The following is a 24,739-nucleotide window of genomic DNA, read 5'->3' as shown; positions in this document are numbered from 1 at the left end:
TTTTTCTATATACAAGATTATGTCCTCAATGAATAGATAATAGTTTTTTTCTTCCTTTGTAGTTATGGGTGTTTTTTATTTTTCTATAACTTCCAATATAGTATTGAATAGAAGCAGCAAATAGGGCATCCTTGTCTTGTTCCTGGTCTTAGAGGAAAAGCTTTCAGTGTTTCACATCTGAATATGATGTTAGCTGTGGTTTCATATACAGGCTGTATCATGCTGAGGAAATTCCTTTCTTTTTGTAGTTTTTTGAGTGCTTTTTATCGTGAAATGGGGCTGAATTTTGTCAGATGCTCTTTCTGCATCAATTAGGATGATCATGTGAGTTTTTTCCATTCAGTTTATTAATATGTTTGTATTACATTGTTTTTCATTTGTTGAACTACCCTTGCATTCTAGTAGTAAATCCCATTTGGTAATTTTTTATAATCCTTTAAATATATTGCTGAATTTTGTTTTGTTCGTATTTTGTTGAGGATTTTGATACCATTATCCTTAAGGGATATTGGTCTGTGGTTTTCTTATAGTGTCTTTGTCTGGTTTTGTTGTCAGTGTATCAGTTCAGGGCAATGCTGGCTTCACAGAAGTGTCAGAAAGTGTTTCTTCCTCTTCACATTTTTAGAAGAGTTTGAGAAGGATTGGTGTTAGTTCTTTCTTTTTTTTTTAAAGATTTTATTTATTTATTTGAGAGAGAGAGAATGAGAGAGCACAAGAGGGAAGAGGGTTGGAGGGAGAAGCAGACTCCCCGCTGAGCAGGGAGCACGATGCAGGACTCGATCCCGGGACTCCAGGATCATGACCTGAGCCGAAGGCAGTCGCCCAACCGACTGAGCCACCCAGGCGCCCTGGTGTTAGTTCTTTCTTAAGTGTTTAATATAATTTGTCGGTGAAGCCATGCGTTTCTGGACTTTTCTTTGTTGGGAGAGGTTTATGAATACTGAGTCAATCTCATAGGTCTATTCACATTTTCTGTTTCTACATGAGTCAGTTTTGATAGATTGTGTGTTTTAGACATGATCTTAATTTTTATGCTAAAAGCCAAATCTATATTTTTCCTAGCCAATATTAGAAGTTTAGTTATGCGGCTTGCTTGGCTTTTATTTATTTATTTAGAATGACACTCACTTTTCTCTGCCTAGTGTTTCCAGTGCTGCTATGGAGGAGCTATTAACAGCTGCAACCACAGGCATTTTGAGGCACATTGCAGCTGAAGAAGTGTCTAAGGAAAGGGAGCGAAAGGAGGAGGAGAGGCGGCAGGCTGAAGAGGAGAGGTGAGTGTGTCTTGTTCTTACAGTGCACATGAGGTCAGAGTGTGTGGACACGGGACAGAACCTTCCCTGGCCTGGGATGCTCTTACTGTTGTCCACTGCACTGGCATCAGACCCATGGTTCACCCAGCGCCCTCATACACTGCAGTCTAGGTAATGGGTGGGGGTCTGAGGCCCACACCCACCTTGTGAGCAGCAGCCTTCCCCCATAGCTGGAGGGGGGAAGGGTGGTGGTCAGGGAAGCTGGAGTGTGTGTGGCTGTGTGGCTTGTCTGGTGGCATCAGAGGAGTGGGCTTGCCGGCTTAGGCAGCACAACTCAAATCCCAACTTTCGAGGTCAGGAAGGGTGCTGACACTTATTTTTATTCTTAAACATTACTCTTGTGCTTTTTTTTTCCTTTTACCGTTAGGTTGAAACAAGAGAGAGAACTGGTGTTAACTCAGCTGAGCCAGGGCCTGGCTACAGAGCTCACAGAACTTGTCGTGACAGAATGTGTGAGGAAAACCTGCTCCCAAGAGTTGAAGTAAGTGAAGTGCTGGTATCTTGTAGTTCAAGGATGTGGGGTGGTGGGAAAGAAGGGGTTTATTGAGGCACTGTGGACAGGCTGGTGCAGTTCAGGCTGGCTGTGTTTCACTTTTTTTTTTTTTTTAAAGATTTTATTTATTTGACAGAGAGAGAGACAGCAAGAGAGGGAACACAAGCAGGGGGAGTGGGAGAGGGAGAAGCAGGCTTCCCGCCGAGCAGGGAGCCCGATGTGGGGCTCCTTCCCAGGACCCTGGGACCATGACCTGAGCTGAAGGCAGACGCGTAACGACTGAGCCCCCCAGGTGCCCCATAGCTGTGTTTCACTTTGACGAGGAACATTTCTTTTGGATAGCCAAACAGTAAAATGCCATTCTTGTTCTTGAGTGTGTGTTGCCTCCAGAGAGGGCCTCACTTACACTCTTGACCTCATTGTGGATCCTGCACTGGTTGTAGGGAAGTGTCTGTTAGCAAAATAATTCATGGGTAGTCTTCTACGCACCGAGGTATTTACAGTTAGTTTTTCTCAAGTAGAAGATCCTTTCTTTTGTTTCCTGTGTTAAAAGATTTTTTTGAGGTATCTCATTTAAGAATTTTATTAACTTCTTTTTTTAAATTGAAGTATAATTAACATGCAATGTTATATTAGCTTCAGATGTACAACATATTGATTCAAAAGTTCTATAAATTAATTCAGTGCTCACCATGATAAGTGCAGTCACCGCTTGTCACTATACAACATTATTACAGTGTTTATTACTCACTGTATTCCCTATGCTGTACTTCTCATCCTATACAACATTATTACAGTGTTTATTACTCACTGTATTCCCTGTGCTGTACTTCTCATCTCTGTGGCTTACTTATGTTTTGACTGGAAGTTTGTAGGTCTTAGTCCTCTTCATTTCACTCTTTCACTCACTCCCCCCCACCTCTCCTCTGGCAACCACCAGCTCTCTGTATTTAAGAGTCTGTTTTTGTTTATTCTTTTGTTCTGTTTTTTAGATTCCACATATAAGTGAAATTATATGGTGTTTGTCTTTTTCTGTCTTATTTCGCTTAGCACATTATTCTCTATGTCCATCCATGTTGTTGCAAATGGCAAGATCTAACTCTTGTTTGATGGCTGAGTAGTATTCCATTACACGCACGCACACACACACACACACACACACACACACACACGCACACACCCCATATCTTTATTTATGTATCTGTGGATACTTAAGTTGCTTCCATATCTTGGCTATTATAAATAATGCTGTTATAAACATAGGGGTGCATGTATCTTTTCAAATTAGTTTTCAGTATCTTTGGGTAAATACCCAGTAGTAGAATTACTGGATCGTATGGTATTTTAAGTTTTAATTTTTTGAGGAGCCTCCATACTGTTTTCCACAATGGTTGTATTTTTTTTTTTTAAGATTTTATTTATTTATTTGAGAGAGAATGAGAGAGAGAGAGCATGAGAGGGGGGAGGGTCAGAGGGAGAAGCAGACTCCCCACCGAGCAGGGAGCCCGATGCGGGACTCGATCCCGGGACTCCAGGATCATGACCTGAGCCGAAGGCAGTCGCTTAACCAACTGAGCCACCCAGGTACCCTCCACAATGGTTCTATTAATTTACATTCTCACCAAAATAGTAGACAAGGCTTCCCTTTTCTCTGCATCCTGGCCAACATTATTATTTGTCTTTTTGATTCTAGTCATTCTGACTGAGGTGATATCTCATTATGGTTTTGATTCACATTTCCTTGATGATTAATGATGTTGAGCATCTTTTCATATGTCTGTTGGCCATATATATGTCTTTGGAAAAATATATATTCAGGTCCTCTGCCTGTTTTTAAACGTTTTTTTTTTTTGGGGGGGGTGGTGAGTTACGTAAGTTCCTTATGTATTTTGGATAATAACCCTATCCATATCGGATATGTAATTTACAGATATCTTCTCCCATTCACTGGGTTGCCTTTTTGTTTTGCTGATGGTTTCCTTCACTGTGCAAAAGCTTTTTATTTTGGTATAATCTTAGTAGTTTATTTTTGCTTTTGTTTCCTTTGCCTGAGGAGACATACCCATAAATATGTTGCTAAGGCTGATGTCCAAGAGATAGCGCCTATGTTTTCTTTTAGGAGTGTTAAGGTTTCAGGTCTCACACCTAGGTCTTTAATCCACTTTGTTTTTTTTAGTGTGTGGTGTGAGAAAGCGGTATAGTCTCATTCCCATACATGTAGCTCTCCAGTTTTCCCTATACCAGTTGTTGAAAACTGTCTTTTCTCCATTGTATATTCCTTTCTCCTTTGTTTAAAGACAATCGACTCTTAGGTATGGGCCCTCTCTCCTATTCTATTAATCTCTGTGTCTCTTTTTTGTGCCAGTACCATACTATTTTGGATTACTATAGTTTTGTAGCATACTATGAAATTTGGGATTGTGATACTTAACAACTTTGTTATTCTTAAGATTGTTTTGACTATTCAAGGTCTTTGTGGTTCCATACAAATTTTAGGATTATTTGTTTTTGTTTTGTGAAAAATGCTATTGGTATTTTGATAGGGAGTGTATTGAATCTGTAGATTGCTTTGGGTGGTATGGACATTTTAACAGTATTAATTATTTCAACGCATGAGCGTGAAATACCTTTCTGTTTGTGTTATCTTCAGTTTCTTTAATCAGTGTTTTGTAGTGTTTAGAGTATAGGTCTTTTACCTCCTTGATTAAATTTATTCCTAGGTATTTTTTTTTTTTTTTGGTGCAACTGTAAATGGGATTGTTTTCTTAATTTCTCCTGCTACTTTGTTATTAGTGTATAGAAGTGCAGCAAATTTCTGTGTATTAATTTTATATCCTGAAACTTTATTGAATTCATTTATCAGTTCTGATAGTTTTTTGGTGGAGTCTTTAGGATTTTCTATATGTAGTATCACGTCATCTGCAAATAGTGACAGTTTTACTTATTTTTTTACCAATTTGGATGTCTTTATTTCTTTTTCTTGTCTCATTGCTGTGGCTGGGACTTCCAGGGCTGTGTTGGAAAAAAATGGTGAGAGTGGCATCCCTGACTTGTTATTGATCTTAGAGGAAAAGCTCTCATTTTCACCATTGAGTATGATGTTTCTGTGGGTTTTTCATATATGGCCTTTATTATGTTGAAATGTGTTCCCTTTAAACATACTTTGTTGAGGGTTTTTATCATGAATGGGTGTTGTATTTTGTCAAATGCTTTTTCTGCATCTGTTGAGATGATCATATGGTTTTTATCCTTTCTTTTGTTAATGTGCTGTGTCATATTGATTTGCAAATATTGAACCACCTTTGCATCCCTGGAATAAATTCCAATTGATTGTGGTGAATTATTTTTTTAATGTATTGTTGAATTCAGTCTGCTAATATTTTGTTGAGGATTTTTGCATCTGTGTTCATCAGGGATATTTTTCTTTTTTTGTAGTGTCATTGTTTTTGTATCAGGGTAATGCTGGCTTTGTAGAATGAATGTTTCTACATTTATAGACTGTTTTCCTTTCTCTTCTATTTTTTGGAATAATTTGAGAATGATAGGTATTAACCTTTATTGACATTTTTGATAGAATTTACCTTTGAAGCCATCTAGTCTTGGACTTTTGTTTGTTGGGAGTTTTTTTTTTATTACTGATCCCATTTCATTACTAGTAGTTATTCAAATTTTCTATTTCATCCTGATTGAGTTTTAGAAGACTGTATGTTTCTAGGAATTTATCTACTTCTTCTAGGTTGTCCAGTTTGTTGGCATATCATTTATCATAGTATTTTCTTATAACCTTTGTATTTCTGTGGTGTGAGTTGTTATGTCTCTTCTTTCGTTTCTGATTTTATTTATTTGAGTCCTCTCTTTTTCTTGATGAGTCTGGCCTAAAGGGTTATCAATTTTATCTTTTTAAAGAACCAGCTCTTGGTTTTATTGATCTTTTCTATTTTGTGTACTCTCAGTTTCATTTATTTCTGCTCTAATCTTTATTACTTCTTTCCTTCTACAAGCTTTGGGTTTTGTTTGTTCTTTTTTCCCCCTAGCTCCTTTAGGTTAGGTTGTTTATATGAGATTTTTCTTATTTCTTGAGGTAGGCCTGTATCACTATAAACTTGCCTCTTGGAACAGCTGCATCTCAAAGATTTTGGACTATTGTGTTTTCCATTTGTCTCCATGTACTTTTTAAACTTCTTTGATTTCTTGGTTGACCCATTTATTGTTTAGTAGCCTGTTGTTTAGCCCCCATTTGTTTATGTTCTTTCCAGATTTTTTCTTATTTCTGATTTTTAGTTTCATACTGTTGTGTTTAGAAGAGATGCTTGATATGATTTCAGTCTTCTTAAGTTTATTGAGACTTGTTCTGTGGCCTAACAAGTGATCTATCCTGGAGAATGTTTTCTGTGCACTTAAAGAATGTGTATTCTGTTTTTGGATGGCATGTTCCATATATATCTGTTAGGTCTAACTGGTCTCGTGTCTTGTTCAAAGTCACTGATTCCTTGTTGATTTTCTGTCTGACCTATCCGTTGATGTAAATGTGATTTTAAAGTCCTCTGTCATTACTGTATTACTGTGAATTTTTCCTTTTCTGTCTGTTAATATTTGCTTTATGTATTTAGGTGCTCCCATGTTGGGTATATGCATATTTACAATTGTTCTGTCCTCTTCTTGGATTGTTCCCTCTTTCGTTACGTACTGCACTTTTTTGTCTCTTACTATGGTCTTTGTTTTAAAGTCTCTTTGTTTGATATAAGTATTGCTGCCTTGGCTTTTTTTCCCACTTCTGTTTGCGTAGTGTATGTTTTCCACCCCTTCACTTTCAGTCTATATGTCTTTAGGTCTGAAGTGAGTCTCTTGTAGGCAGCATGTAGATGGATCTTGTTTTTTTAATCCATTCAATCACCCTGTGTCTTTTGATTAGAGCATTTACTTGTAAAGTAATTATTGATAGGTAGGTATGTACTTATTGCCATTTTGTTAATTGCATTCTGTTGTGTTTTTTTTTTTTTTATAGTTCTCTGTTCCTTTCTTCTCTCTTCACTTGTGGTTTGATGGCTTTCATTAATAATATGCTTGGATTCCTTTCTCTTTATTTTTTGTGTATCTATTATAGGTTTTATTTTTTAAAGATTTATGATTTATTTGACAGAGAGAGAGAGTGAGCAAACACATGCAGGGGGAATGGCAGGGGGAAGGGGAGAGGGAGAGGGAGAAGCAGGCTCCCCACTGAGCAAGGAGCCTATGTGGGGCTTGATACCAGGACCCCGGCCGGGATCATGACCTGAGCCGAAGGCAGATGCTTAACTGACTGAGCCACCCAGGCGCCCCTCTAGTACAGGTTTTTGATTTGTGGTTACTACGAGGCTCATATATAACATTTTATGTGTACAGTAGCCTGTATAAAGTTGCTGGTCGCTTAAGAACTTTATTGATTTTACCTCCAAGCTTCAGGGTAGAAAGAAGTTCAGTGTGTAGGGAAATCTGTCTTTGCGCTTAAGCTCCCCTGAGGTAGCCTTGAAAGTGATGAGCTATATTAGTATAGAGCACAGGTCCCAGTGCAGATGGAGGACATAGCCAGGAGGCTGAAGTGTTTTTATTTTTTTTATTATTATTATTTTTTTACACGTTTTTTATTCATTTATTTGACAGAGAGAGACACAGCGAGAGAGGGAACACAAGCAGGGGGAGTGGGAGAGGGAGAAGCAGGCTTCCCGCTGAGCAGGGAGCCCGATGCGGGGCTCAATCCCAGGACCCTGGGACCATGACCTGAGCTGAAGGCAGACGCTTAACGACTGAGCCCCCCAGGCTCCCCTGAAGTGTTTTGTTTTAAATAATGTTTCTTTCTATCTTTAATAAATGGGAGTCTATTTCCCTATTTACTGTAAGCATGAGACCTCATAAGTGATGGACCGATGCCTATCCTTAATCCTAGGAAGGAGTGTTAGGAAATGTGTAAGAGCTAGGACTTGCTGATACATTTTCCCATAGTCCCAGGAGACCTGGGCTTCAGCTCAGCACCAGGCCTGTCTCCACCTGCCACAGAGGCTGGCTACTGGAAACACGTCTTGCTTGTTTAAGCTACTTTGATTTTGTGACTAAATGTATTTGATAACATTTTCTGTGTTCCCTTGGTTGACAGAATTTTGTCATAAAAATCTTCTTTTAGATACTGGTTTATCTGAGGGCCACTGCCATGTGAAACATGGGCTGCCAGTCTTGGCTGCTGGCTGTCATGTACTTTAGTCACTTCTAATTGCAAACATCAGCTATAGCTGACGAGAAGGTGTTGTAGTTGTCTTACTGGTCACTTAAAAATTAAATTTTGTAACTATTAAGATAAAGGTTTACTTATTGACTTTGCAAGGGCTCTGTTGGACCTATGATCTGTACCACTTTTTTTTTCTATCTTTTCAGGTGTCTGTACATTAAGTAAAATGAAAATCTTAAAGCTTCTCTCTTTTTTTTTTAAAGATTTTATTTGTTTGACAGAGAGAGAGTTTCTCTTGTGGCAGAGACATAATTACATTTCAGTAGTAAGGATGTGGGTCTTGCCATTTTATAGGGCAAGCCCTCGGTGTGTGTGGGCCCTGGGTGCAGTGTCCCTACCCTGATTGCTCTCTTCTGTAGGAGTGCAGTGGAGACAGACCAGAGGGTCCGCATGGCCCGTTGCTGTGAGGATGTCTGTGCCCAACTGGTGGACTTGTTTCTCAGGGAAGAAATCTTCCAGACTGCAAAGGAGACCCTCCAGGAACTTCAGTGCTTCTGCAAGTATCTCCAGCGGTGAGTCCTACGTCCTTACAGATGAAATGGGTGCACACGGGGAGAGCCTTTGACAAGATTATACTTTCAGAAATAGTCAATTATATACACGTGTGAAACATGTTCCTTCCTAAAGGGTCGATGCTAAGGGGATGAGTAAGGAATCAGCCTGGGAGCTGTTCTGTATTTCGACAAGTATTTATAGGTTGCTTTCTTTCATTCACCCGCTCCTCTCAACACAGAGAGATGGCCGTGAATAAGCCAAAGAAATTCTAGCTGTATGCACCCAGATGGATGAAATTCTAAAACAGTTTATAGTGAAAAAGCAATTCTTAGGGAAATGTGTACAATATACAGTGTATATTCAAAGTAGATTGTTTTAGATTTATACTTAGTAGTATAACCCTAAAGAAAAGAAGGAAAATGATCCTCAGAAGCAGCTGCTGAGTACCCATCCAGAAGCCTTCTGCCCTTTTTTGTGGTTGTTAGGACAGATGACAGCATGTTCTCTACTCTGGGCTAACCTTTCTTTACTCCACTTGAGGTCAGGTGGAGCCCTAACCACAACAGCATATTGGACTCTTCCAGGTGTCGGGGCACCATAAATGACCTACCTGGTTCTTAGTTGATGGACTTTCACGTGGCTTTTCTTTTTAGCCATGACAAAGAGTACTGCAGTGACTGTCCTTGTACAAACATTTCACAGAGGTGCACACATACGTGGAGATAAATTCCCATCAGTGGTATTTCCTGGGTCAAAGTATATACGTATCTTTATTTGTATCCATATTGCCAGATAGGCTTCCAAAGATTTTTCAGCTTTAGTGCTTAATTTAAGTTCACTAGTTTTGTTGTTCACTCCTCATCTGCTATCATGCCTTTCCTGTGCCTGAGTATTAATTTTAATTCTGATTCATTTCTGTTTGAGGACTGTTGCTGAAAAAGACCTAAACATTGCCAGAAAATGTGCTTCCGTGTGTTGTAGCACTGTACTGTGTTTTTGCCTTTGTCCCTGTAGTGAGCTTTAGAATATCCAGTGATGATATGGTGGTGTATCTTCCAGGTGGAGGGAAGCCGTCGCAGCCCGGAAGAAACTGAGGCGCCAGATGCGGGCCTTCCCTGCAGCACCCTGCTGTGTGGATATGAACGACCGGCTGAGGGCATTGGTGCCCAGTGCAGAGTGCCCCATTGCTGAGGAGAACTTGGCCAAGGGCCTTCTGGACCTGGGCCATGCGGGTAAAGTGGGCATCTCCTGCACCAGGTGAGCACTCAGCCTGCCATGGCTGCCTAGTGCCCCCCTGCCCCACCTGGCTTTATAGAGAGCATGGATTAATGTGTGCCCTTGGAGGGAAGATGGGTGGAATCAGAGAAAGAGAAGATACATGCAGGCTTGTGTTCCTGAAGGTGGTCTTCCCCTCCAGTTCTGGACGTATGACATATTCTACATGCTTTGGTTTCATGTGCTTTTTCCACTTCAGACATCAGGGCCCGGTAATTGACTCTTACTGAGAATCACCTGTTCTCTTCTGGCCTCTGTGGATATACCATGTCCGTTCTTGTTGGTGGAGGTTCTTCTGTCTCCATGAATGTGTTCTGGAGGGCAGAATTTTTGTCTGTATACTGTTCATCTCCCATGGCTGGCACTAGGGACAGTAGATAAGTGCTTGATATTTGTGGAATGAACAAGTCCTTTGACTAATTGGTTTCTTTATCAGCAACGGTTTTCTTGGTCTCCTAAGCATTCCCCATCAGGAGACACTGCTAACCAGTTACTTTCCACTCAGAACATCAGTAAGTAATTTATCAAGCTCCTTGCACGGGCAGGCACAGTGTCCTTCTCCTTTCTTTGTAGGTTAAGGTGGCTCAGAAATAAGACGGCGCACCAGATGAAGGTTCAGCACTTTTACAAGCAACTGCTGAGGTCTGTTATACCCCCGCGTGCGGGCTTCTCCTGCCTGGGCTTGTGCACTGCCTTACCTCTGTGCTCTGTCCCTTCCAGTGATGCGGCATGGGTGCCCCTGGACCTGCCATCCCTTGTGGCCAAGCACCTCCCTGGGAGGCGGGAGCGTGTGTTTTGGAAACTGGTGCTGGTGTTGCCTGATGGAGAAGAGCAGTCCCCAGGGAGTCCGGGCAGGTCAGGAAGTGTTTCCCTCTCTGGGCTTTGAGGTTGAGAAGGTGACTTCAGGAGGCGGAGCGACTTCTCCGAGAGCATCAGGCGTGAGGGACTTGTAGTCTGTTTTGTGATTTGAAGTTGATACTTTAGATTATTTAAATTTTTACTCTGTAAACTGGGCCCAAAAGCATTTTAAGAGTTGATCCTCATTTAAAGTATGCTGAAGTATATTGATTAGAGCTTGCTTCATTGTAGGTTCTTGGGGAAGACAGTTGACTGTGTTTGCTATAGTTCCTTTTTTTTTTTTTTTAAGGAAAAAACCGGCATTTTTTAAAAAAATCCAAGAAATTGACATGGCATTATTTCCTGTAACCAAACTGCTTCCAGACGTCACTTTAAAGCAGAGCATGTTACTTTTCTTTTTTAACAATTTTATTGACATGTAATTCACATGTTATAAATTTCACCCCTTTAAAGTTTCTGTTTCACTGGTTTTTAATATTTACAGAGTGGTACAGCTATCACCATTAATTCCAGAACATTTTTTACCTACAAAGAAATCCCATATCCATTAGCAGTTACTCATCGTTCCTCCCTGTTGTTAGCTCCTGGAAACCACTAATATGTTTCCTGTCTTCTCTGCGTTTTCCTATTCTAGACATCCTATATGAATGGAGTCCTACTCTCTGTAGGCTTATGACTGGCACCTTTCACTCAGCCGTCATGTTTTCTGGGTTTTATCTTGCAGCAGATATCAGTCTTTCATTTTTTTTGTGGCTGAATAATATTCCATTGTATGAATATAACACATTTTATTTATCTGCTCATCAGTTGATGGGAATTTGGGTTGTTTCCACCCTTTGGTTATTATGAATAATTCTGTGAACAGTCATGTATATTCATGAACATTCTGTACATACGTGTTTGTGTGCACAGATGTTTGCAGTTCTGTTTGTTGTATACCTAGGAGTGGAATTGCTAGGTTGTGAGGTAACCTTATGTTTGAAAGTCCTTGAAGAATTCCCAAACTGTTTTCCACAGTGGCTGCACCATTTTCCATTCCTGTTAGCAGTGTTTGAGGGTTACTAAATTCTCTGAATACGTTCGTTTTTTAGCAGATACTATTGAAACACATGCAAGCTAAGGAAAAAGTCATAAAGCTTGTAACACAGCTAAGCAAAGAAGAGAGCTGTGGTGTTTAAATGATGATTCATTTCTTAGAACAGAACAGCTGTCTTCTGATTCGCTAATAAGTTTATTCACTAAGAAGTACACATCACAATATTCTTAAGAGCTCAGGCATGAAATCTGATTCTGTAAAACATGTGTATAGTTGATCCTTAAATAACACGGCCTTTAGGGAGGTCAGTCCCCCCTGCACAGTTGGAAATCTGAATATAACTTTTAACTCTTCCGGAACTTAACTACTGATAGCTTGCTGTTGACCAGAAGCCTAACATTAAACAGTCAACATCTATTTTGTGTATCTCTTATATACTATATTCTTATAATAAAGCTAGAGAAAATGTTAAGAAAATGTCTAAAGTCATAAGGAAAATACATTTATAGTACTGTACTGTCATTATTAAAAAACATCTGTGTATAACTGGACCCACACAGTTCAAACCTATGTTGTTCAAGGGTCACCTGTATTTCAAACTCTTAAGGACCTTTTCTATTGGTCACAGTCTTCTTAGTGCTTCAGAATTTTAAATCACACTGCAATAGACCAGGTTCATGAGTGCCCTCTTCTGTTGCCCCTGTAGAGTTCCTAGCTCCAGTTTAAAATCACAGCCTATTTTGTTCAGCTCAACTTTACAGTAAGAGTTGATGTCTGTGAACCTACATCTCTATGGTATTTCTCTTCCTTACTTTTCCTAAAAATCTTTATAGTTTACATTTAGATTTAGACTCTTTTTGAAGTGTTATTTTCTTTTATTCACAGAATTTTAGCAAACTGGTTACAAGTCAAGTTCATGGGAGGTGATGGCTCGGTGGGCGACATAAGCAGTGAAGCTGGGGGCATTCAGACGCTCGCTCTATTTCACGCACTCAGCAGCAAAGGGGATCAGACTGTTGCTGTCAATGTGTGTATAAAGGTGGGTGAGAATCACGTGTATTTACTTCTGTGATTTTCTTATTTCACTCATTCCCAGACATAATTGGAATCCTATAAGTGCCTTGAAGTGGTTTTGAAGGCATGTAGGAGGCTCAGAAGCTTGTGTCATGTCTGTTCCTCCTTGTGTCCTCATGGCATTCCATGGATCACCCTCTTGGTGTGACATACCAAGCTAGATTCTCAGGAGTGCAGTGAGTCTTAACCAGTTATTTCAGGTCACAGATCTCTTTGAGAACTTGGTGAAAACTCAGAACCATCCTGCATAGATTCACATAATTCAGGAGCGCTGAACTCCATGGGCCTCTGGTAATTAACCCAAGAGGGATAGGAGAGTATTTCACAAAAATGCAGTGCCTGTTATGTCATGTGGTTTGCCAGTAGCTGACATCTTTATTATAATAGCTTCCTGATACATCAGTTTTATGGTTTTAATCCTATGCAGTTTTCACTAAACTTGGTCCCAGCTACCATAGAAGTTCAGTATTGGGCATTTCAGGTCAGTTCGTTTTGTTTTATGTTCAGGTTGTCTCAGTTTTTGATTATAAGTTCTAATTTTTGTTCTTTATAGGGGTTTGTATAGTACAGATGCCCTGAGAGATTTTTTTTTAAATTTTATTTTGTTTTTATTGAAGTAGAGTTGATATACAAGGTTAACATTAATTTCAGGTGTACAGCATAACGATTCCATAAGTCTCTACGTTACAGTGTGCTCACCGCAGTATATTTATTGTCACCACACAACACTATTACATGAGCATTGACTGTGTTCCCTATACTGTACCCTTTACCCCCTGATTAGTCATTCCATGACTGGAAACTCGTAACTCCCACTCTCCTCCATTTTGCCCAGCCTCCACTCCCTCCCCTCTGGCAGCCATCACCTGAGAGATTCTTGTTTAATGAGAACCTGTTTCCTCATTAGCTTTAAGCCTACATAAATAAATTGTAGGTATTAGTGGTATTAGTGTATGTGTTCAGATAAACCCAGATAGGTATTTTATTTGCTTGGAATATAACAGTGCAGGGCAGAAAGTGTGGGCTTCTGGGGTTGATTGCTACTGCTCTGGCAGCTCTTTGAGCCTCATCGTGGTGCCTTCTGTAATGTGGTCATGACTGCTCCAAGGCCTCATGAGGGCCAGCTGGGCTGCATGCTCAGATGGGGGCTCAGCGAGAATCCACTCTCTCCCGTATGTCCTGACGTGGCCTACTGTGCCCAGACCTCTCCTCTTCCTAAGAAGGTCACCTTTGTGCCACACTCTGCTCATCTGCAAGTGATACTCTAGTCCATGTTCCCTCTTCAAATTGGAACTTCTTCAAATTGTAGTTTGGTTATAGGGTTTTTATTTTATTTTTCCATTTTATTGATTGATTGATTGATTGATTGTAAACTCTGCACCCAATGTGAGGCTTGAACTCATGACCCTGAGATCAAGAGTCCCATGCTCTTCTGACTGAACCAGCCAGGTGCCTGTGTTTTTCCATTTTAATACTATTTATTTCATTTTCTAAATGTAAAAGTAATACATGTATGAAGTTTAGAAATATAAGGAAATATAGAGGAAGCATAAAGATAATAAGAGCCATTTATTCTCTCACCATTTAGGGGTAACAGTCATGTCTTGGTTCATGTTCTTCCCTTTTTTCCTATGACCATAAAGTCAGATTTCACCAGTTGGACAATTTGTTGTTCCTCTTGCCTTTATTCTTAAGTCTTTTAATCAAAGCAGTACTTGCATGTAGTTAAAAAGTCAGATAACATCTCATAATTTATAATGAGACATAGCAGCCCTTGCCCCTCTCCTAGCCCCTATTCCTAGGGCTTGATTTCTGTTGTGTTTGCAAATCACATGCTTATGTTGCTCTTTCTCAACTTTTATCTACTTTAGATGTTCTTCACTGACTTCCCATTAAAATATATCTTTTGCTGTACAACAAATTACCCCCAAACTTAGCAGCTTAAAATAGCAAGCATTTATTATCTCATAGTTCTGTGGGTCAGAAGTGCAGGTTGTGGTTTAGTTGGGTCCTCTAGCTCAGGGTTTCTCACAAGGTGGAAATCAAGATGGAAGCCAAAGCTCTGGTCTCATCTGAAAGCTTGACTGAGGGAAGATCCACTTCAAAGCTCACTCTCATGGTTGTTGGCAGGATTCACTTCCTTGCAGGCTGTGGCTGGGGCCTCTCCATAAGGCAGCTTGTAACATCAGCTGGGCAAGATGGCAGAGTCTCTCTGTAACCTAATTATAGAAGTGACATCCCGTCACGTTTGTCTGATTCTGTTAAAAGCGAGTCAGGGCAGGGGATTGTGCAAGGGCATGGGCACTAGAAGGTGGGATTGTGGGAGTGTCTTCATGGCTGCAGCCCATGCTAGGTGAGGAGGGAACTCATATCATGGTCCTACCCAGCCTTGCCCAGTTCCCAGGGTGGCTACATCATCACTTTATCTTACCTCAGTGAGTGGGGTCACATTCTGATGGCTGTGTGACTGCTATTTGCCCCAGAACCAGCAAGTGTTCTGTGACTACATTTCTTTTTTCTTTTTTTGCAATTAATAGTTGCCTTATTTTCTCACTTAATGTAGTTTTCTCTGTATCTTTCATTATTTTTTACCCAAATATGCCACCATGTTGGCTGTATACATCTTAGTAGAGGTTTCCAGACGCTCTGTCCCTTCACCTTACCCCTTCACCTTGGAGGAAGTGCCACCCTCTTGCTCCCCTCTGGGCTGACCTTGTGTCCCACTGCACCAGCAGTGCCCCTGATGTCACTGCTTTTAGTGCAGATCTTCGGATAAAGTCATGGTCAAATTTGCAGCTGGCCTGGGAGTTCTATCTGGGCTCCCTTGAAGTCCATGCATCTCAGGCACAATGTCTGCTGTCCCATCTTAAGCCAACTTCTTCCTCTGTCTCTCACAGCTTCTTAATTCACACTCATTCATCCACCCAGGTTGCCGCTCTGGTCTCCATACCCTCCCCTGCTGACTTTGACCTCGGGCAAGTTACTTGTGTGGGAGTACTCTTAGGAGCCCTCTTTTTTTTTTTTAAATATTTTATATTGTTTATTTGTATGACACCAACAGGGTCTCTGCTCTCTGAGCTTTCCTGATTTTCATTTTGTTCATTTCCTCCCCTTCCCCAATTTTTGCTTCCTTTGTTTTGTTTCGGTTTTTAATTAATCTCGGACTGGCTTATACCTCTTGGAGAGAAAGCCTCTCTCCTTCAGAAGGCACACTGCATTCCTCATCCATTCACTCAGGTATGCATTTCACAAGTGTTTATTGAGTGACTTCTGTGTCTCAAGCATTATTCCAGGTGCTGGGGATATAGCAGAAAGCAACACAGATCCCCGTTCTCAGGAGCGAATGTCCCAGTGGGAAAAGGAAGCTGTGTGTGTGTGTTGGGGGGAGTGTTAAGCACTCCTCCTCCCTGGTTGATAATCCAAATTATGACTGTCATTCTCCCCTTTCCTGCTCCTGCTGGCTTTTATCTATTTTATTTTATGTTATGTTATTTATGTATTTATTTCATCATGACAGTTGCACTCCTTAACCCCCATCACCTATTTCACCCATCTCTCCTCTGGTGACTATCAGTTTGTTCTCTGTGGTTAAGTCTGTTTCTTGGTTTGTCTCTTTGTCTCTTTGTCTCTTTTTTTTTTCTTTGCTCGTTTGTTTTGTCTTGTAAATTCAACATGTGAGTGAGATCTTATGATCCCTCTTTTACCTAAGAACAAACTGAGGCTCTGAGAAGTTAGAATAAATTGCCCGAGGCCACACAGCTACCACATGGTGGCACCGCACACCGGTGCCCTTGAGGGTGAAGTGAGTTATACCTGTAGTGTTCTTAGGACCACACCTGCCTCCTACCAAGTGCTTATTTGGTCCTGCCATTGACAGCAGCAGCTATGTTTTTTCTTGGTTTAGTTTCCTGTTTGGTGGGGTGCATGTTCCAGTTTCTTCCAAAGAAAGGATCTGTGGGAATAGAATTTTCTTATTCCTTGACTCTCTGAACATGTGTTTACCCTCATATTTGCTTTATGGTTTATCGAGGTTTGTAGCAGTGTGAGTTGAAAGGTTTTTCCTTCCACTTTTGCTCCATGGTCACCTGCCATCCAGAGTTGCTGTTGGGATGTCTAAGGCCATTCCTGTTCTTTTCTCTGTGGCCTGGTATTGTTTTTCTCTAGAAGCTTGCTCTCTGCCCCTGGGGTTCTGAAAGTCCACTTGGGTATGCCTGGTGCTGACTTCCTGTGCTCACTGTGCTGGGCTTGGCAGGTCCTTGTGGGCTGGAGCCAACTGTTCCATTTGTGGGATGTTCTTGCATCTCAGGGCCACCTGTTTTCTTTTTTTCTGTTCTCTCTTGAACTCCTACGAAACAGGTGTTGGATCTCATCAATTAATCCTCTGAACTTCTTATCCTTTCTACTCTATTTTCTGTCTTGTTTTTAAATAGTGTGCTCTGTGAGATTCATTGACTTTATATTCCACATGTTCTGTTGAGTTTTTTATTCTATATATACAATTTCATTTCCTTGTTCTTACCCTTATTTGACTTTATCATGTCATCTTGTGACTATTTTTGGATGCATCATCAGAGGAAATTAGGGTTTTTGAGGTCTGAGTTTTCTTGTGTCCCATGCGCTATCGGTTTCCTTTGGATTTCCTTTTCTCTGTTATTCTAGTCTCCCTTTTATGTTGGAGGCTCTCAGACACCTTATCTGAGGCTGCCCATACCTGAATGGGCCCTAAAAGGCTGGTCATAAGCTCTGTGTTTGGGAAGGGTAGAGGGTAACTGAATAGCGAGCCCACCTTTTTTGGGGGATACCCCCAAATGTCAGGACCTGTGTATCTCTTTCTTGCATTGTTTGGTTTCTTTGGAGAGGATTCATCTTGTCTTTTCCTCTTGGGACAAGTAGGGAGAGGCCAGTGCTGAGTCCCCTCTACTATGCCTGCCTCCTCTCAGGATAGGGCGCCTGCCCAGGGGGCAGGATGCGCTTAGAGGCCGCCTGCAGGTGGGTGGATGACCTGTAGGGCCCCTGCTGTGTGTGACTTGTCCATGTGGTCCTGAACCTCACCTCTGGCTCTTGGTGCCCCTGGGTCTGAGTGCTTAGGGCTTGCACAGGCTCAGCTCGTCTGGCCCCTTCCATACCAGTATCTCTAGCCCTTCAGGACGAGCTTCCTCTGCTTTCTTAATCCACTGGTTGTTCCCATCTGCATGATGCTTTCTAGAAACTGATCAGAATCCCTTGGCTGCTGCTGGTTTGACTTTACCCCCTTCTGTTGTTATGGGCGTACCTGGTTGGTTGGTTTGTTTTCTGGGCTTACCCGTTTTTATACCTGTTTAAGGGTAACTGTTCAGATTAAAGTAACATCTCCAAACACAGTTCTAGCCAGAGGCTGAATTATCTGTTGACCTGGCTATTTCTTGCACTAATTTACGGTCTCATGGAGGAAGGGCAGCCCAGAGAGCAGTGAGCGTTTGGTTGCACTGCTCTGGGGCTCACAGTCTCTGCTGATTTGTCCCCTGGTGTGTCCGTCCTGATGGTCTCGTTGTTGTTCCAGGTGGCTCACGGTGCCCTTAGCAGCTGCGCCCTTGATGCCGTGGAGACACAGAAGGAGCTCCTGGGAGCCAGCGGGCTCATGCTGCTGCTTCCCCCCAAAGTGGAGAGCGGGGACACGGCGGAGGAGGACGTGTACTGGCTGTCTGCGCTGCTGCAGACCAAGCAGCTCCTTCAGGCCAAGCCCTTCCAGCCTGCGCTTCCGCTTGTGGTCCTTGTGCCCAGCCCAGGAGGGGGTGCCGTGGAGAAGGAAGTGGAAGATGGTTTGTGAAGGCACTTTCGTCGATGAACCTGCATGTTTAATAAATGGGTCGAGCCCCCGGTCTGAGGAAGTGTTGGCAGTGTGGTGTGGGGGGTCAAGGGGCAGTGGCGACTAGGGGCAGGGCAGTGAGATGTGTTAGTCTGTCTGCACACCGAGAGCAGGAGACAGGTGACCTCCGTTTGTTTCTGTCAAAGGTCTGATGCTGCAGGATTTGGTTTCGGCTAAGCTGATTTCAGATTATACCGTTATTGAGATCCCTGATTCCATTAATGATTTACAGGGTACAACTAAGGTAAGTCTTCATCATTTTTAAAGGCCCAATAAGACACTTCAGTTGTCCCCTTTTGTTCTGTCTTAATAAATGTACAAATAATACATAATATGTTAACAAAAGAAGAAGATAGCAGGAAGGGAAAAATGAAGGGGGGAAATTGGAGGGGGGAGATGAACCATGAGAGACTATGGACCCTGAGAAACAAACTGAGGGGAGGGGGGTGGGGGGATGGGTTAGCCCGGTGATGGGTATTACGGAGGGCACGCCCTGCGTGGAGCACTGGGTGCTATATGCAAACAATGAATCATGGATCACTGCATCAAAAACTAATGAGGTAATGTATGGTGATTAACATAACATAATAAAAAAAAGCAAGTGTAGTGTATATTACTGCTTGGATTTTTAAAAAAATTATTTTTATGTAAATTCAATGAACATATATTATATTATTGGTTTCTGAGTAGGTTGTCAGTGATTCATCAGTCTTATATAATACCTGGTGCACATTACATCACACGCCCTCCTTAATGTCCATCACCCAGTTACTCTCCACTTCCCCCCACCCTCCCCCTCCCAACAACCCCCATTTGTTTCCTATGCTTAAGAGTGTCTTATGGTTTGTCTCCCTCTCTGATTTCATCTTGTTTTGGTTTTTCCTCTCTTCTCTTATGATCTTCTGTTTTGTTTCTTAAATTCCACATATCACTGCTTGGGTTTTTAACTTTATGTTTTGTCAGGCAGCTTTCAAAAAATATAAGCAGAAATCAGAATAAAAGATAAAATCTGCCCCACAGTCTTGCTGTCTACAACCAATTAAATTGTTTATGTAAATTTTTTTTAGAGGTTTTGTTTTAACAGTTCCATTTAGGGAAAGAAGTGCTGGGAATTACAGTGAAAGTAACTGCAGGAAGGAAGATATAAGGGTGTGAGAGCACGTGGGTGTGCGGTGAGACGTTAGGCCTAAGCGTGGGGAGACATGGCTTCCCTTTCTGTGCATGGTGAAGATGATGTTCGGGACTGGTTTCCCTCGGGCCAGAGCACTTTCAGGGGTGATTCTGCAGGCTGTATTCCTGGGGTAGGATGGGACCTGGAGCCCCTCTCTGGGAGGCAGAGGAGGCCGAACTCAACGACAGTGGAAGTTTCTGCCTGCTTCCTGGTGTGGTTGACAAGCTGGTGCTGCTGTGGCACCTGCTGTGGCACCTGCTGTGGGAGGAGCACCTTCAGGAAGCTCTTTCTGAAAAACAGGGTGAATTGTTTAACCCAGTCTCTTCTGCCTGTCTTTGTGTCTCAGGTTTCACAGGCCGTGCAGTGGCTGGTCTCCCACTGCCCCTGTTCCCTTGACCTTTGCTGCCAGACCCTCGTTCAGTATGTGGAAGATGGGGTTGGTCGTGAGTTTAGTGGCCGGTTTTTCCATGACAGAAGAGAGAGGCGGCAGGGCGGCCTGGCTTCACAGGAGCCCGGAGCCATCATCGAGCTGTTCAACAGTGTGCTGCACTTCCTGGCCTCCCTGGTGGCCTCTGAACAGCTGTGCGACCTGTCCTGGCCTGTCACTGAGTTTGCTGAGGCAGGGGGCAGCCGGCTCCTTCCTCACCTTCATTGGAACGCCCCGGAGCACCTGGCCTGGCTGAGGCAGGCTGTGCTCAGCTTCCAGCTTCCACAGATGGACCTTCCACCCCCGGGGGGTGCGTGCTCATGCTGAGGGGTCCTGGCTGGGGAGGAATGTGGGACAGCCAAGCCTCCTGTTTTCTTTCTTACTGTACTGACAGTCTGGCAAGTATTGGGCACTAGCGTGAGGTTTGTATATCCTCCTACCCTGTTCCCACACCGTACCTGCTTGCACACCTGCCTTTTGGTTCAGGAGTCCGACAGGGCTGGGGCTCTCTGTATGGGGGTGCTGTTGGCTCTTTACCACCAATAGAGCAGTCTGTGGGTGTCTGCACAGCCCAGGGAAGAAGGTGGTGAGTGATGTCGGGAGGAATACTTAACCCAAGACCTGTGGTTTTTGAATTGACAGCAGGTTCTGTCCTGCCTTTGCCACAGGGTGTGGGGGCAAAGAGCATGGGGACCAGGTAGCCCTGCCCACGCTGCTGGCTGTGCTGGGGCCATGCCACTCAGTGCTGCTTTAACACCAGTGTTTCTTCTTTGTCAAAGAAGCCTCTGTTCTGTGACTCTGGTTGTATCCAGGTGAGGCTGTTCTGATGAGACTTTATAGGTCCCCTGGGCTGGGCAGGGAGGTTGTCCCTTCCCTTGTTGACACTGGTAGGAGGGAATGAGGCTGTTTGCTACTTATGTGGCAGGACCACTCTCCTTTGGGCCTTGTGGAACAGAGTCCTCACGTGCCCTTCTAAACTTCGGGGTGTGGTCTTCAGTAGGTCCAACAGATGCTTGTTACTGAAGAAACCCAAAGGGAAGGAGATCACGCAGCATAAATCCTCTGTGCTGTGAGCTAGTGCAGGGTTCCCCAAGAGAAGCCCAGACTTCCTGCACCAGAGCCACCTGGTTGCTGCTTAAAATACAGATTTCTGGTGCAACCACAGGCCTGGATAGTCAGAGCCTCTAGGGTGGACTCTTTGTTGTGTATTTTGTCCAGGGTGACTGCACCTCTTACTGGGACATAGGGAAGGAGATGTTCTTCCCTCCCTCAGCAGCTGTGGTTTTGTTATTTTCAAATTCAAAAGCAAACTTCTCAAATACACAGCTGTCTTTTTCTAAGAAAATGTAGAGTGAGAACATTTTGTGTAGTATATGCCCATGCTTTGGCCAAACCTTGTAACTGAGGAGGTGCTTTCTCTCCAGCGCCCTGGCTTCCTGTGTGCTCCATGGTCATCCAGTATGCCTCCCAGATCCCCAGCTCTCGCCAGACGCAGCCTGTTCTCCAGTCCCAGGTGGAAAACCTGCTCTGCAGAACCTACCGCAGGTGGAAGAGCAAAAGCCATTCCCTGGGCCAGGGGACAGGGCCCTCAGTTGCTGAGATCCCATGGGACGATGTCATTGCTTTGTGCATCAACCACAAGCTGAGGGACTGGACGCCCCCCAGGCTTCCCGTCACATCAGGTAGTTAGTACTCGGTGCTGTGGGGTCACCTCATTGACTTCCAGGTTACTGTAAACATTGGGAGGAGCTAGGAATGTTCCAGGAGAACCTAGACCTACCTCCCTGAAATGGGCCCCTAGGGTGGCTCTAAGTTAGATTTTGGTGACTCTGGGTAGTTATACTGGCCATGCCACAGTCTAGACATGAGCCTGTCTGAACCTTAAATGACCCATGGACGTTGGGGCATATTTGGGGCGTGGGAGTAACATAATTGTGTGACTTTAATCAGTAGGGCTTGTCCTTAAATCGGTGTATTTAAGCAGATTTCAAGCAGTCACTTGTTGCTCTTTTGATGTTCTTTTCTCATTTGTTTTTTGTATTTTTTTTTTCAGAGGCTCTGAGTGAAGATGGTCAGATATGTGTATATTTTTTTAAAAACCATTTGAAAAAATATGATGTTCCTTTGTCATGGGAACAAGCCAGAACGCAGACACATAAGGAGCTACATCTGAGTCAGGAGCGGTGAGATCTGTGTCCATTGTATATTTCTGTCCTGACAACCAGCAGAGCAAACTGGCTTATTCTCCTCCAAAGTACATGGAACATGAATGTTCTACACACAGATTCTAGCCCACTGTATATTATGACAAGTACTCGAACAGATCATTCTCATGCAAGCATGTTATTTATCAGACAGACCTGACCCTGAACTCATAACATAGCCAGGAAGCTGTAGACAAAAGAAAGCTGACATCTCATCTGACTTAAGAACCTGGTTTAAAAGTACTGAATAAAATGTATTAGCACATATAATCTTTTAGTACATAAAAAAATTCACAATAGGCTTTATTCCAGGATAAATCATGTCAACAGAAATCGACTCATGTAATTCGCTATCATAGCATAAAAACTGATCATTTCAGTAAGTTATTTAAATGCTTTTCTTAAAGTTTATACCCTTCCACCCCAGTTTATACTCATTCCTAATAAATTTCTTATCAAACTTGGGTAAAAAAATTCCTTAGCCTGATAAGGCTTTCTGCCATAAAACTACCAAAAAAAAAAAAAAAAAAAAAATCCTTCTTGCTAAGACATTAGAAACACGTCAGAACCAGCCTGAGCTGCCCCTGATGTCACAGGTTCACTGTTGTCCTGGAAATGCTGCCCAGTTCAGGGACACAGATAAGATGGTGTAAATATTAAAAGGTAGGAGGAACTGCTGCCATTTCCACACAGTAAAACTCAGTTCAGGAAAATCAACAGTTATGTCCTTAGAAGTTAACGTCCTTCAGAGTTCAGCAAGGTGATCAGACAGATGGGCCTGCAGCGTACAAAAATTGTCATTCACAGCAGCAACAAACCCTTAACATATGGACATAAACTGACCCAGGAAAGGCATTAAACCCCTGTGAAGGGGACTCTCGGGGCCCTGAAGGTGCAAAGAAAACCTGAATAAATGAGGGACAGGCTAGCTTTGTTGATGGGAAAATGCAGTGCTATAAAGATGTCAGTTCTCAAACTGTAAAGTCAGGGCATTTCTAATCAAAAACCCAAAAGGATTTATACCCCTGGTCTTGACAAGTTAATTCTAAAATTCATCAGCATGAGAAAATGTGTAGCAGTTACTGAGAAAATTTTGAATTAAAATAACAAGGAGGATCTTCTGTGCCTGATAGCAGAACATACAGCAAAGTTACAGCAGACTAATCAGATCAGGGAATCCAGAAACAACCACATGTGACGAAGCACCATGCCAGACCAGTGAGAAGAGGGTAGCCGTTAGCATCTGTTTGGAGAAAACAGTAGATACCCTTTTTCCCACTGTTTGTGAATATTACTTACACATGGATTTAAGAGCTAAATGTCAAAATAAGAACCTTGCCAGTATTAGGGGAAAGTAGAGACCTTGTTGGTAACCCTGGGATGGGAAACCAGACTCAGAGGAGAGAAGCCCGAGCACCGAGCTGCCCAGGAGAGAAGGGAAGCCTCATCCGTAAGGCAGAAGACCCTGTGCCCAAGCCTGACCCCAAGGGAAGCCAGAAATAGGCAAGGTCTGGGACTCTGTGTCTACACCCACACTCCTGATACTGGAGGAACCCCTCTCCCTCTTTCCTGACCATAACCATTTCAAAACATGTACTTACAGTTTGGGGATAAAGTCTTTTCATCCTGCAAACAAGTTTCCGGCTCCATTACTGCACATGCACCGGAAAGGGAAGAGGAATGTGGAGCATGGCCCAGAGGGGCGGGTTCCCAGCACCCAAGATCTGATGTGCGGAGCCTCTGCCCAGGAGCTCCTGGCCCAGTGTCTGTCCCGGAGTCTGCTGCTGGAGAAAGAGGAGAGCAAGAGGTGAAGTCCATTCCCTTCTGTTTATTGTATCCTTTAGGCTTTCTCGTGCTGGATTAGTAAGGATCCCAGTGATGTGACTTTGTTTAAAAAAGGCCAGTCAGACGTGCAAAGTGTAAGCTCTTTGAAGGCAGAGGCAGGGCCTTAGTACGTCTTAAACTGTTTCTTATTTGAAATCCGTTTCATTTATGTTCATTATTGAGAGTCAGTCGTAAGTTTTCTGGTGGGAAGAAAGTGTGGCTGGCTTCTGGAGTGTCTTCAGTGGATAGTGCCGAATGTCTGGCTGGCACCAGCCCTCTGCCCTTGGCAAGCCTGAGGGCGCTGTTGCATCATCCCACACTGTAGACCCTCCTCTGTATCTCCCACCACCATGTTATGGTTTCACTAAGTGAACTAGGAGGAAGGCAGGTTACAAGGTGGTCTGTACCCAGCCCCCACCCCCAGCAGCCTCCCTGGGTCTAGCTTGTCACCAAGGGCAGCCCCTC

The 24,739-nt window shown here is 42.8% G+C and overlaps 1 protein-coding gene and 1 long non-coding RNA gene across 8 annotated transcripts in view; one reads left to right on the top strand and one right to left on the bottom strand.

Annotated features, from left to right (window-relative positions):
- The window catches only part of LOC113916220, a 55,930-nt gene that overhangs the window by 19,140 nt on the left and 12,051 nt on the right, over positions 1-24,739 (bottom strand). For 2 of the 4 annotated variants that reach the window (XR_004819698.1, XR_003517877.1), the window contains 2 exons: positions 24,052-24,234; positions 22,436-23,228 (listed from right to left, as the gene is read on the bottom strand). This is a non-coding gene — a long non-coding RNA (uncharacterized LOC113916220). Of the gene's footprint in view, positions 1-22,435; positions 23,229-24,051; positions 24,235-24,739 lie in introns of those variants that run through there. The other 2 variants (XR_003517879.1, XR_003517878.1) reach the window with 1 other exon arrangement.
- LOC113916217 (minichromosome maintenance complex component 3 associated protein) overlaps positions 1-24,739 on the top strand; it is a 52,721-nt gene that overhangs the window by 23,816 nt on the left and 4,166 nt on the right. For all 4 annotated transcript variants that reach the window (XM_027582191.2, XM_027582189.1, XM_027582190.1 and 1 more), the window contains 13 exons: positions 1,143-1,274; positions 1,681-1,794; positions 8,425-8,577; positions 9,620-9,817; positions 10,409-10,477; positions 10,556-10,690; positions 12,615-12,768; positions 18,343-18,601; positions 18,795-18,892; positions 20,166-20,556; positions 21,671-21,928; positions 22,300-22,429; positions 24,054-24,257. In XM_027582191.2, the coding sequence (XP_027437992.1) occupies positions 1,143-1,274; positions 1,681-1,794; positions 8,425-8,577; positions 9,620-9,817; positions 10,409-10,477; positions 10,556-10,690; positions 12,615-12,768; positions 18,343-18,601; positions 18,795-18,892; positions 20,166-20,556; positions 21,671-21,928; positions 22,300-22,429; positions 24,054-24,257 (2,295 nt within the window). The remainder of the gene's footprint in view (positions 1-1,142; positions 1,275-1,680; positions 1,795-8,424; positions 8,578-9,619; positions 9,818-10,408; positions 10,478-10,555; positions 10,691-12,614; positions 12,769-18,342; positions 18,602-18,794; positions 18,893-20,165; positions 20,557-21,670; positions 21,929-22,299; positions 22,430-24,053; positions 24,258-24,739) is intronic.

The sequence above is a fragment of the Zalophus californianus genome, chromosome 1 (assembly GCF_009762305.2).
Source record: "Zalophus californianus isolate mZalCal1 chromosome 1, mZalCal1.pri.v2, whole genome shotgun sequence".
NCBI classification, from domain to species: Eukaryota; Metazoa; Chordata; class Mammalia; order Carnivora; family Otariidae; genus Zalophus; species Zalophus californianus.
This window is presented reverse-complemented; position numbering and strand designations above follow the sequence as displayed.